Raw genomic sequence first — 14,701 nt, forward strand, 5'->3', positions numbered from 1 at the left:
CTCGTAGAAAGGTGGGTTCTCTGAAACTTTCTTCTGTAATCCCCTATATTTGTACCAGGTCTTGCCTGGCACATGGGATTAGACCACCCCTGATGAACATTGTTCAAGTAATTCTTAGAAAACTGTTGATGAGACTCCACATCTGTCTGCAACCTATTTTTATGTTTCAGTACCCTGAAGTTGGATGTTCACCCTACATCCAACTTGTTTTCACTGCAGCAAATTAGGCCACTCCCTGGGCAATCTTGGAGATTTCCATCTTCAGAATAGCAGCTGTTTAAGTAGTTGGGCTGTTTCCCTGTCTCCCTTCAGCATCAGTTCTCATCATGAGGTTCCTGGAGCACCTAGAAGGTGAGGAAGTCTTTCCAAACACACCTAGGCTGCAGTGACCCAGTTGTCATTTACAGTTTCTCCTTCTGCCCTCTTGCTCTTAAATAAGTGACAGCTGTGGCTGTGTGATTAAGTAGTTTTATCCCTCTCTAAATCATGGAGATCCTGAAACATACAGGAACTCCATAAATACTATTTTGTCACATACATCATATACAAGCAGGGTTCTCTTCTCCTGTACTACAAGCAAGCTGTGGTCCTTTCAGCTTGCTGAGAAACTTTCCATGAAACCCACACATGATTTGTATGTTTTTCTGTATGAAAAGGAAGCTGATACCCGACAGAAGTCTCAATCTTGGGAAACACCACTCAAGGCAAATTAACTGGGAATAGCTCAGTGCTAGCTTTATTTATCATCTTCTCCACAAATACATACTTGTTACTTCCTAGAAACCTTGACTAAAATTAGTATTGGAACTCAATTACACTTTTAAAGATGAACCCATCTATTACCCCATCCCCTCTGTCAAAAAGGTTCTTTCAATGCTCCCCACAGCATCACCGATACAACTGATCCAGCTCCATGGTTTACTCACCACATCTACAGCAACCACTGTCCCAAATGCTAATCCTCATTATCAGCTTTCTCCACATTATGACTCGACCTCTTCATTCTACATTATTTACTTTGAAATCCTTTTGACCCTAAACAACGGCTGTGTAAATTGCGAAAGAAGAGGCCAGAGGATGGAGAAAAGGAGACAGATAGCAAGCACACAGGCCATTTGTCTCTAGCAAGCTTTGCCTGTTAGAAAAACCATAGCTGCCATTTGCTAACCTCTCCTCCTTCCGATTACCAGCTGCCTGGGACAATTGTGGGAGAGCGACTTCTCAGAACCCTTAATCCTACATCTATGTCAATTCACCAGGCAGAGATTGAATGGCCAGAGAGCACACACTGTGCTTTCAGACCGCATCAGGTTAAAGGCACATTGCCAGTGCCATAGGAGTGAAAATTTCCCCATTATTGTTTGCGTGCTACTTTTTCTGGAAAAACGGTTTTGCCCCCACAAGGGCTATTGTTCTGACATATTACATGTAGACCAACCTCAAGCACTTGCATGTACTTTAAATGAACTTGTCTATACTGTTTAGTTTTGGTTTTAACCCAAAGATTTTTGGCAGCTTGTTAAATCTTAACAGGTTAGAAAGGCCAGTAACCCTTTGCCCGTACAATCTTACGCTGAGAATGCCTCTTCCAAGTACCCATAGTGTGAGTGGGAAAAGGAAGGCATCCACCACGGGTCCTTGTGGGGAAGGGACTAATAAACAGGTAGAAGTCTTTCAGCTGTCCCTTCTGCCACTCAGGGGCTATGAACAGCGGTGGTGAGGTAGACAGGCATGTCTCATATAGTGCTGGAAATCTGGGTGGGAGATGGGAGAACCCATTTCTCATCACTTGGGTGAGTGGAGTGCGTTTTGCAACAGGCTCATTTTATGCCATTGACAAATTCTTGCCTCTGAGAAGCACTACGACTGCAGTCCTTGGGACTCAGGTTTGTTTCCCTAGTACATCAGCATAAGACTAGAGGACACTTACTTTTGCGAGGAGCTCGTTACCACACAAAAGCACGTGTTCCAGTGTAACCACAAGTGGTGGCAACCAGTTCCAGTGCCGGGATCAGGCTGTAGATACTGGATTTCAAAGACAGCTGATCTTTATAGTTTGCATAAACTGTCACAAGTTGTTATTCTCCCCTCACACACACTGCTTCCAAACAATGGGCAGCGGATGCAAAGGCCCAGCTTGTCCCGCTTTGGGACCAGCTCTAACAAGAAACTTGAAAGCCTACCCAGCCTGAACTTCCTACTGCTAAGAGTGCTGAGCTCAGAGACTTTTTTTTTTCCCTTACAGCTCATAACAGCACCAAGCAAGCAGCAAGATGTGTCGAGTGAGAACTGACAACAGCTGATTGACCCCTATTCTGCCCAGCCAAGGGTGAAAGAAAAAAAAAGAAAAACCAAACCAAAACCCCTGCTTCTTCCTAGATTCCTATCCATACACCAGCACTGCCAATATTATATTCACTGACAAAACTGGAATCGTTGCCCTTGCTCTAGAAGGACCTAAAAGTCAGTCTAACAATAAAATAAAGATACTTTATAAAACTTGAAATTTCCCCTGCATCTTGGAAATTAAATACTCCAGATAAAGAAATCTAATCACTTCCTTGCTAAGGAAGGATCTCCTCTGTAGCCTAATCTAGTTTTAAATGGGCTAGTGCAAAACAGGAAAATCAGGAATGATTACTTCAGGAACTGCATCCTTTATAATTAAAGGAAAGCCTACACAGTTGGGAAGTACCAATGTGAAGTTTGTTTCAAAGCTCTGTTCCTTGGATCCTTGATATTAAAAATATTATTATCCATGAAATTAAGAAAAAATCTCATATTTTTTAATGCCATTAAGCAAAAAAGGACAAATTTTGGTTTGACAAAAGCTATGTGGCTACATTTTGAAAAAAAAAAAATAAAATTCAGGAGCTGCTTTGAAGTGGAATTTCTGGCTGCTGCAGTCTGGGGAATGAATAAAAAGAAACAGAGCCAAAGCTTTGATTGTGCTCTCCACACAAAGGCTCTTGCTTTCAAAAACTGCATTTCCAAACCAGAGCTAAGAGAAGACGATATCCAGGTCTGAAGGATGTGTTAGGAGGATTTCCTATCCTTATTTACTGAAAAAATTATAAAACCCAATGGATCACTACCACAAACACGCAAGTGAAAGAAGCCTTACTTTCTCTAAGCATCTTATTGGACTGTCTACTCAGTGTGACTCCAGAAGCGTAGCAGGGGAAAAAAAAAAAAAAAAAAAAAAAAAAACAAAGCGCAAGAGTAACATAATTCTCCTATTTCTCTCATTGTTTGGTAGAACCGGTAAAGCTGCTGCAGTGACTCTTGGGAAAAATCAAGTCTCCCAGACATCAAAAGAGATAGCAAAGCTGTTCCAGGTTGTTAATCATCAACATTAAACCAAAGTGGTTTAAAAGAGTAAATAAAGATCAGATCCACCATATCAGAGGTTGTGGTTTTGCTTAAGACTAAGCAATATATGCAACAGTTAACACACAAGTTTCAGCAGCAGTTTCATGTTCTGCTAAAAATAGATAGCACATTGTTTAAAGAAACCCAACTGTGATCACCACCATGAAACAGGTGAAAAAATATGGGACCTACACTTTGTTGCTAACAGTTATGCAACCTTTTTCCTACTGAGGATAGCAGAACTACTTAAGAGATACCTTTCAAAAAAAAAAAAAGGCAATATGACAGAAAAGTGAGTTTTAATAAAATTTAAAAAATCCCACATGTACAAACCCTAATTTATTAATGGTTTAGTATTCATGCAAGTGTTGACAGTTGATATTGTGCCATACAGCCTTTCAAATGTGTAACAGCTGATTTATACATCTTCTGGACATGCTTGCAGCTTGCAAGTTTAAAAAATCACAGGATGTGACACCAGATTAGCTTCTCCAATGATAATTTTTTATGCTAAAAAAATTATTAGTCCCTAAAGCAGTAAGAGCAACCCTGACCTCCACTGTTTTCTTCCACACAAACACATTCATTCAGGCATCAGTTGTTTGTTGTAGGTATCTGCCAGTTGGAGACATTGCTTGTTCCTGTACTTCCTGGCACTGCTTTTTGCATTTGATTGAGCAGTGTTTTGTGCCTAATTGATGTAAAGCATTTGAACTATGGTTTGTGGAAGAAAGAACTGAATGAAGAATATTGGATTGATGCTACCACCTCTTTACATCTTGTCTTTTTTCACCTTGTTTGTCCAAATGTGAAAACACAATTCCAGTCAAATTCTGCACAGCCTGAGCCACAGCGTGAATGACATCTTACCACGCCTGCACATACAACCAGTGGCAGCACAGAATAAAAGAGCTGTTGGACTTAGAGGTTCTTATGATGGAACACTGAAATACTCCATACACATAAAACAGCTGAATTAAGATTGCTATGAGACCTTTAACTTCAAATTTACTCCCTAGCTTGTACAAATCTCAACTGTAAACAGTTTAAGTGCCAAGTTATAGGGCAATTAGAGCATTCTACTTCTTTTACTATACTATCACATTACCTTGTAACTTAGTTACTACATTGTAGCAGGCTAAAATAGCACTTTGAATAAATCTCAATTAAGGTGGCAAGTGGGTTTTATATTTTTCCCTCTTGGGGGGGGGGGGGGGGAGCAGAGAACCAGACCTGTTTGAAATAATTCATTTTCTGGGTGGAAGTTACCATGCTCTCTCTACTTAAAGGAAAGTAATTTTTGAGCAGCTAAAATGGCTTTAGCTGATCACAGGCAGCTGAGGAAAGTGGAATACAGTTCTGACACTGTACAGTTACAGGGCAAACTATGTCTGCTTTTAAGCTTTAAAAATCCGTAACATTGACAGAGTTGGATAAAGAGCTATGAAATAACTCAAATATCTGCAATATTTTTGAGGTACAAAAATAGTTCTTAAAAAAAAAAAAGCAGCCCTATCCAAACTACAGGTTCTTAATAGATGCTTAATTATAAAAAGTTTGAACAGACCTAGAGGGACACCACCAGTTGCTTCAAGAACTTATTAGTAACACTTGTCAGAAGGTAAGGAAAAATCTTTTTAAAGTATGACACTTTTCTTCAAATTATTACTATTTGGGAAAGATGCAAAAATTATTATTTTTTGTAGCTTACCAAACTTTTATTTGAAATAAAAACCTGAAGTCTAACTTAAAATGCTGAGTTATATAATGAAGATTTTACCAGAGTTATGAGCCTTCTTGGTCACTTACTTAAGATGAGGGTTAAGGGCAGAGAAGAATAGAGTAGCATACAGGTACACAGTGGCCAGGATAAGCACATTATTAGAACTACAGCAGTACCACAAAACATGTGAAGACAGCCGAATAGTAAGGAACTAGAGAGAGGACCTAAGGGTGCACAGGCAATGGTTGTCGGCTTCTCCAACTGCACAATGGATGACTCAAGGTTTTAAATTAGCCCTTGGGAGGTAGGGAAAGGGACAGGGCTGGTACATTTGCACTCTGGAAAACCATCCTATTTGCAGCTTCCTGAAACAAGGTCTTCAGCTATCATGTACATATAGTGGCTCAAGCTTGTACATTGCCTTTAATGATCTCTACACCACCCTGAACCAGCAATTAAACCAAGTCTGTTGTGCTCCACTGTTCTCAGTTCTCCTCCTGTTGGTTACCCCCTCCTTTGCAGTTTAACCTGCCCAGACATTTTCCACCCACAAAGCCAACTAGAGGAGGAGCCAAAACGTAACTGGTATTTCATTATTTCAGCTACTGTTTGGCATCCTTTTCATGTCCTAGCAAATGCAAGAGAGATCCTTCAACTATATGCACACCAGCGTAGCCTCTTCATCAACAGTGGCACCCCAGCTGAAGATTTGACCCAAGCTAGGTAGCTAGCTAAAAACAGGTATACATTACAACAAGTAGGAACAAAAAGTGAATGGAGATCCTCCATCTGAACGTTATAGCATTACTATGAAAGAACCCTTTCTGGGAGCTTCTTTAAATGTGCTACTTATTGCACTAGCTTCTTCAGGTCTTCAACAGGTAAGTCTTATAAAAAAAACCTCTGTTATACTGAATTTCTTACAGAACATTTTTTTCTTAGCATTTTACAGATCAAAATTAGAACTAGCTTTTTCAAGGAACTTAAATTCGAGGGGTTTTTTATGCAATCACATTTATATCATTAGCTAACATTATTTTTCCTGTTAATAAATTTTCTTCTCTTCCAGTTCAGAAAGAAATGCTCTTACAAGCACTTAATAGAATATTGATACAAGAAGTAGAAAGGCAAAAAAAAAAAGTAGAAAACCTGCAGTACTTTTCTATAAAATAAAAAGCAGTTCTCATAGGCTGGAATACTTAGTGGCAACAAATAAAATCTCATTAGCACCTATTCCACTCTTTATCCGAAGACTATCATAAGAGTCACTCTAATTTTCCCTTACAACACAGACAATGTTAGAGACCAGCACCTGCTAACAATTCAGACCATAGTCTGATGGAGGGAAAAAAAACCCCAAACCAAAAAAAAACCCAAAACACCCACACACCACACCAGAACAGGAAAAAAAGGAAAAAAAAAAAAGAAATTCCTACCTTTATGATGTTGCAGCCAAAGAGAACATAAGCACATTAGCTGGGAAGAGCATTACACTTACTACTTTGACAAAGGTAAACACGCCCTATCTACAGAACTCTTTCAAATTCTTCAGAGACCCACCCAGCAAAGCTGCACTTCAAGATTTCTGACTGAAGGCAATCCTGATGTCATGTGTATCTACCTGGTGAAACTCAAGAGTCATAACGCCAAGTGCCTTCCCTTGTGCTTGTTTCAACATAGTAGATGAAGAAATGTATAAAGTCACGTGGTATTTTGTTGCACGATGAGAATTCGTCTCAACTTATATTGCTCTATACATGCACAGGAGGATGCTGCGCCTGCTGATTGTGCCGAAAAGGAAGCCCCAAATGCATCACTTCACACTGACATTTTTAGATGCATTATTAGATGAAGTATGGGTTTTCAAATAAAGTTGGAGAAAGGTTTCTGCTCCCATTGACTAGCCTCAGGAATACTTCCAGCCTCAATCAACTAGATGTTTTACAGAAAGTGTTCCAGTTACTCAGAAGATAAAAAGTGGGATTTTTGAAATTCCTAAAGCTGAGGGAAACATACACTGACTGTATGTTTGGTTAGAGATACTATACAAACACGTAAATTTTACTTAACCCTATGTGATTTTTTTTTTTTTTTTTTTTTTTTAAATTCCATGACTACGGAATAAGGCTGAAAGTCATTCCTCACCAGCTCTCCCCAGTTTCAAATAATAAGTGACAGCATTCAGAAGCGTTGGCATTACTTAGCATTCTGGTGGGCAGGACACTTTAGTGTTGTTAGAGAGGAAAGAAAAAAACCTCACTGACAAGCCAGGAGCGGAGAACCTCTTATTAGCCCATTCTTCCTGCTTGCAGTCAGCAAAGAGCAACCCACGAAATAGGAACAGACATGTCAAAGTTGAACCAAAGTTTCACCTCGCCCAGCATACTGTCTCTGAAGGAAGCTAAGAGCAGATGGCTACAGAAGAGTGCAAGAACAGAATAAACACAAAATAGTAACTGACAACACCCCCAACCTTCAGTAATTTGAGGCTCTGACTTCCTAAACCACAGATGGTGTCTACGTAAATAACACTGGAGAGGTTTCCCCCTGCAGCCTTAATTTCCACAACTCCTTTTGAGTGTATTGAAACTTCCATCATAATCCATAAGACTGCAATAAAAGAAGATGTGACCCAGGCAATATTTGGATCCTGCTCATTTATTTCCCTCCAGAGAAAAGTTTGGTTTTGTTCATATAGCTTTTTTTTTTTTTTCTTCTTTTTGAGGTATTATATTTTGCAGCTATTGCAAGTCTTCAGTCCTTCCATAAAACTAGGAGCAGTACTCAATAAACTGATGCACCAGAGAAATATTAAACATGAAGGATTATTTCAGAAAGGTAGTATTATGGCTTTGCTGTTGCTTAAATTATCTCCATGCTTTCCCACATCTGAACCATCAGCATGAACCAAGCAGAACATTTAGGAACACTCTGCCAATTAGGAAAGCCTAGAGCAAGCTGATTCACTTGGCTAATACTGTGCCAGTAATGTAATAGGTAATTAGCAGAAACACCTTTCTTATGCCTAAATCCACAATTTCTTCACTATTACACTAAATTGCAAAAAACACATTTGTTTGACTGGAGCAAATGTGGAGCTGGTACAAATAATAAAATGGAAAAAAAATGTTTTTACATACTTTTTGAGGAGCATTTGTTAGGCAGCACTCACCACCTACGTAGGACTATTACAACATTAAAGATATTGCATGGTAAATAAGCTAACCATACCCTCTTGATCAAAGCTGCCCGCTGACCTTTCAATTATTGCTGCACTTTCACAGTACTTATCCTTCAGGTATCTTAAATTTGAATCCTGCAAAAAAGAAAAACAAACAAAAAAAAGCCACCACCACCTTAGTCTGTATGGCTCACTGAGGAAAAAAAACCCACCACCCTAGGTGTTACTACTCCTTACTTACAGCATAACACCTACCCCATCATACAACAATTAAATATAACCAGATAATGGAGGCACATATTTGACCCAAATAATTATTTCACATATCACTGGAAATTATGTATAAGTTTTCAGTAAAAACAATATTAGAACAAATCAAGAAAAAAAAAAATCACAAAATTAACTTCTTTCTGTTTTCCAGCCAGTTAAACACATATATTAAATTACAGTGAATCCACACAGTGGATGTGAGCTTTCACCTGAGCTTCTAAGCAGTTACATAAGAAAGATTATAGTATTAGTTAACTTTCTCAGTAGAGAAAACACTCTTGGCAAATCTTTGAGACTGTATTAAATCTTAAAACTTCTAGAATCAGAGCTGTTGTGTATGATGTCACCTGCAGGGGGAAGAAGAGAAAAAAATACCAACAAATCCCAAACCAAAAGGGATTCTTTTATTTTCCTTTATACAAAAAAAGTTAAAATTTGTCTGGGGAACCAACAGATAAATGTTCTAAACATATTGCCTATTAGTACCTAGTAATTTTTGCTAACTGATTATCTTCTCAATGGCAGACAGGTAATCAGATCTCAGTCACATCCATACACAGAGAAAAAGTAGGAATAAATTTGATCAATTTGATCAAGTAATAATAATTTGGACTCAATTCTCTTTTCACCACCAGTGAAACCCATCTGCTTGCTATCTGGCATTCCTTCAAGATCAAGATAAAAAAAACCCTTGATATTCCTATACTTTCTGCTCCTCAAGAATCAATAAATATCTGAAAATTAATCATTCCAAGTCACATGTTCAAGGGCATCAATATCGTAACTCATAATCTTGCAATCTGTAGTTTAAAAGCTAAGCTCCTCTTCTTCACATGAATTCATATCTTCTCCTAATATACCAGCCTTCCCCTACATAAAAGGGATGAAGAAGTCCACTTAAAATGTCTCAAAAAGCTTTCTTCTCAGGACCTTTCTTGGTCTTCGAAGTATGACCTGATTGATAATCCATACAGGGTTTTTAAGTAAGGAGAGATTCATTTTTAATTAATAATGCCATCTGTCATAACTGAAGACTAGATACCTGATTTTGAACAGAGCAAGCATTAAGGTAATAAATAGTTATCATACATGAATACCTCTGCAGGACTAAATCAGGAATACACACAATTTGAACACATAGGCTGAAATCTTCAAAATGCTTAAATCTTTTTAAATTATTGTTTCAGAACTTGGTTCCTGTGAATTTTAATTAGAATTGGAAAACTCAATACATTGAGAATCTGGCCCTTAATAACAAGAAGGAAGATGACAATTGGATAAAAAGAGGATGTCGGTGGTAATACTGGAAAGATAAAGACAGTGGAGGGAAGTGAAGGAACACTAACACACTCTACTGCTGACCCAAGCCACCATCACTTCACTAAAATGCAGAGAACAGGATTATTGATAGGCTTCAAATATGCCTTAGGAAAAAGGCTCCAGGAAAAGACATTGACGTTCCCTGGGGACTGCTTTCTAACCAATTTCTCTCACACACTTAACAATTGAGGGATATAAATACCACAGTTATGATCTCTCTTTCAAGCTGTTACAAACTCGTGGCTGTATTTCATTTAAATACTGAATACACAGTGTATCAATAAGCTTCCAGGACAGCAATTAAGAACACTCTCATATCCAGAGGCACAGCACAGAGGTGTATGTGTGATTTAATGAAGAATTCATCTGGTTATAGTTTGGTCAGCATTCTTTATGCAAAATCCTAGTTTCTTTAGTCTTTAAATTATCCTTGGTGAGATTTTTTTTCCCCCCCTTGATTTAGCATCAACCTGTCCATACTTGTCAAATTCACCTTTCTAATAACCAGAATCACTAGAGCAATTCAAGTATAACTACATATCTATATAAGGTACTTTCACTATGTATGTTCTAATATGTTTGAAAAGGTAAATTTAGCAAGAAGAGTAACCGGTCGCTCGCATTTATAGGGAGCAGTGTGTTAAAACGTGAGTGCTACTCACAACACCTTAGCAAGAACAACTGCATCTAAGGATTGACTTCTATAGTTCGCCCTTTCCACTCCAAACACAGCACTGCTAATTCACTCAAATAATACTCCCGGTGTGCTATTACCATCTTAAGATGCAGGAGACTAATACACAAAATCTTCTGGCTGCAACACTAGAGATTTAACAATTAGTCCAACCAATTCTTTCAGAGAGTTTTTTAATTCGTTTCCAACAGTCCAAATAACATAGGATTAAAAAGATGCCTTGTTGATCCTTGGAGCTGGAAGCACTGGTTTAACAACTCTATGAAAATAAACCTCAACAATTTGTAACACTTGCACATAAGACAACGCTGCAAGTGTTGTTTGATTACATTACTAGAAGACTATTAGAGTATCAATCTTTATCCATCCACAGAGAACACAAGTGCAAAATATGAGCATTTGCTTGGTGAAACTGAAAGGCAATCCCTTTGATGCTTCACACCCAGCAATTCCCCCCTCTGCAGCAGCTCATAATTGAAAATTACAGAAAACACTGGCATCATACTGGTCAGTATTTTTAGCTTAGGTGAAGCAGCACTCCTTTAGAAAATGAAATGAGGCAGATTCTTGGACAACTATGATTAGCAGCTAGAACTCCTAACATAGTTTCAGGATATGTACGTACAAAACTCCCCTACAACCTTTTAATGAAGCCAATATTCAGCAGTGCATTTACTTTTGAGGTTGAGTGTGCTAATTTTTCAAGCATTTCACATTTTTTTCAAATCTTCCCCCTGAAAAGACACTGCTGACTGACAAAACTCATGTTTTGCAGCAGAGGTAAGTAGGAACCAGAAATAACTTAAGGATATTGCAATTCTCCATGCAAGCTTTTTACCACAAAATATATTGTTGTATTCCTTCCTTCCTTGCTGTACGAAAACCAAGCCAGCTTGTCTATTAAAGACAAGTATTATTAAAGAGTGTCTCTGACAGTTATCAGCAGTAAACTCATTTAAAAAGACAATGACTTGGAAAAGCTTAAATACCTGAGATATTTCTCAACCAAGTCCATGTCCATGCCTGCTGTTGACCTAACAACCAATAGACTGCCTATCATCCATTCTGACACATACAATTGGCTTCTAACAGGATTTCAGAGTGAACCAGGTAGCCTATAAGAGTTGTACAAAATACAACAAGATTTTACAAATTCATTTGGACAACTCTTTAAGGGAAAATACACAGAAGTAAAACTGTAATGACCACAGTATTTTCACTCCTACTGACACTGAAACACTGTGATAAATACTTGATACTGACATCAGACACCATCTCAGACTGACTTTGGAAAAAGTACAAACAATGCTTATCCTGCAGTGATAAACCAGGGAACAACCAAGGCTCCTTATTCCCAGCTTTACAACAGTATCATAAGTATAGAAATTCTCAGGGTTGACTTTTATTCTTGTATTACAGGATTAAAACTTGTATTACAAGTCTTAAAACTAGAATGGAAAGCAGTCATAAAAATATTGGAGGAAATCCAGTTTGAAGAACCACAAGCATGGAACCACCTGGATTCAGCTGTAATTGCAATCAAGCTCTACAAATATTAAAGTTCAAAACTATTCTTTTTAAAAAGCACATCCTGTAAGCAACTTCTAGTGCTAACTGCTTACCTCATTAAAGCATAATTTATTCTATTGATGTTGAAGGTAAAACTCCTCAAAACAACTGCACAGACATAAATGGAGACTGTGGACATTTCAGGGTAAGTCCTCTGACAGAAAACTATTCTCCAGACAGGTCACCTGGTTTGTTCTGTGTCTTGCTTTGAAATAATACAAGAAAAGTTGTTAGATATCAATATCCAAAAGGTGAGACACATCAACTTCTTAATAATAACTGATCTACTTCCTAAGTTCTAATTTAACATTGGTAATAGGGTCTGCAGCTGAGCTAATTTGCTCTAGCAAATGAAATAACAGCTCTGCCTAAAAATTTTAGATAGTAAAAACTGAAGAAAAAAACCAAAACCAACAACCCCAAAACAAACCAACCCCAACAACCCCAACTTATATACTCAGCAATGGATTAAAATACATGTTCGTTTGCAAGGTGTTTTCTTTGTGCTAGACTTTTTGAATATAGCCATAGAACCACTAGCTACCTTCACTCCTCACACTCATTTTGCGTGCAATAAAAAAAAAAGTTGACTCACATCAGTTTTACTGTCTCAGGTCCTACAGTTCATAAATGGTAAAATATCAACACATTAAGGTATCTAGTTGCCAGACACAAACCACATTTACCCATTTTTACCACTAAAACGTTCTGAGAATTAAAACAATGGCTTTCTGAGAAGTGAAACATGTGGGAATGATCACTACTAATAACCAACTGGGCACACAATCAACTTCGTGCCTGTAAGAATTAAATACAGTTGGATTGCAATTGGATTTGCTGTATTCAAAAATCAAAAGTCATGGCTCCTACACTTCTTGCTAAATGCTACACACTGTTCTGAGATGTCTGAACTTTTACTTCAAAAAAGTTTTTACAGTTGTTGTAATCACTGTCAAACAAGAAGACTAGCACTTAACAAAACTGAAATTATCTCTCCATTCTACCTTTCCCACCCTGCTTATCTTATCACTGTCTGAGAAGTACTGTTGTAATTTAGATACTTCCAACTAGCAAAGTATAGACCGAGAAATGCTGAACAATACTACGTTCAGTGAAAACAATGAAGTTACTCAGTTAAAATAAACTAGTCAGCAAAGGGTAGATTAAGAGTGAGGATAGTGGAAAGGGTTTCACTGAAATTTAAGTACCTACCTAACTTTAAAATTGCGATATTGAGAAACTCTTGCTCAACTGCCTTGCCGAAGGCACTTCCTTTGAACTGAAAAGTTCCCAAGTTGTCTAGAGTTGCATCTTTGAACATGCCCAGAGACATTTCAGTCCTGACAGAAATGAGCAACTCAGCATCTAGAGCATAACCAAATTCAAACAGTAAAGAGAAATCAGCACTATTCTGCCCTGGACAACTCAGAGGTTAGTTTTTAACTAAAATAACTATAAGCATGAATGGAAAAGTTTCCATTCATTGACATTCTCACCCACTCCTACACACAAAAGTTCTCAGGAAGAAACCGAAGCACAACAAACACAGAGACTATTCAGATCTCCTACATGCCAGTGAAGGGGATCACTCTTTCCTATATAACTGTCAAGTGATTACAGCTGTCATCCTGAAAGAATAAGACTGAGGTTCAAACCTTCCTGTCTGAGAATTCATACCATGCAAGTGTCTCTGGAGAGCACTGTAATTTCCAGCTAAATTATCCCATAAGCTTCACCTAGGTTTCTTCCCCTCCCAATAGTGTCGATTGACCAGCTCAGAGCTCAAGACTGATCTAGAAGACAGTCACAGAGATTTGTGGTCAGTCACCTGCTCCAGAGACTGTTTGTCTTAACTCAGTATGTATTTTAACACTAAGTAGCTACTTAAAAGGAAGATAGAACTTACTTGGCTCTCAATCAGAATAGAGCACTTACCTTCAAGAGATGATCCTAACAGGAAAACTGTGTCTTACAGTTCTGATGAGGTCTGAGATTTCTACAGTAGTCCCTGTCATCAGTACTTTCCCATTGCCTAACACTTGTAAGATCATTACAAGCTGCACCTTAAGTGTACCAACATTAGGTGGCTGCCTGCTAAGTGCACACACTGGTTTGGATCCTGTTCTGAACTAACTTTCTCTAATAAGAATTTAAATTCACTATCTATCTCACTGCACTGCAGACACTTATTTCTACTTATCTGTTTCTGATTTAACAAATTTATTAAGTATTTATTCTATACTTACATAAAATACATAATGGATGCAAGGAATTCTGTTGGAATTTCACTTCTGCATTACCTAAGCTTGATTTTAGATATAATGCTCCACTAAAATGTTCTATAAATAAGCAATATATGCATCAGTCTCATATATACCTTTCCTTTTAATTAAAGGAATATACCATAAAATACTGAGAAAAACTAAATTCAATTTTCAGTGAAATGTTAATACTGCTGATTAAATCAGGCAAACAGTAAAAGCTAAAAAAAGTACATCCTAGACGTCAGTTAAGCACTTCAGCAAAGAAAAGCATGGCACGGATTATTGTGATTGTGGCAGCACATCTGAAT

The 14,701-nt window shown here is 37.9% G+C and overlaps 1 protein-coding gene across 12 annotated transcripts in view; it reads right to left on the minus strand.

Annotated features, from left to right (window-relative positions):
* The window catches only part of CERS3 (ceramide synthase 3), a 50,808-nt gene extending 36,162 nt beyond the window's left edge, over window positions 1-14,646 (minus strand). For 3 of the 12 annotated variants that reach the window (XR_005932354.1, XM_030014097.2, XM_041123403.1), the window contains exon 1: window positions 12,183-14,646. Coding sequence is in view for 6 of the 12 variants with exons in the window: in XM_030014097.2 (XP_029869957.1) it covers window positions 12,183-12,268 (86 nt within the window). In the remaining 6 variants the exon portion in view is untranslated. Of the gene's footprint in view, window positions 1-6,531; window positions 6,732-8,326 lie in introns of those variants that run through there. The other 9 variants (XM_041123405.1, XM_030014095.2, XM_030014102.2 and 6 more) reach the window with 9 other exon arrangements.
* Window positions 14,647-14,701: the final 55 nt, after the last annotated feature.

Source organism: Aquila chrysaetos, chromosome 5 (assembly GCF_900496995.4).
Source record: "Aquila chrysaetos chrysaetos chromosome 5, bAquChr1.4, whole genome shotgun sequence".
NCBI lineage: Eukaryota > Metazoa > Chordata > Aves > Accipitriformes > Accipitridae > Aquila > Aquila chrysaetos.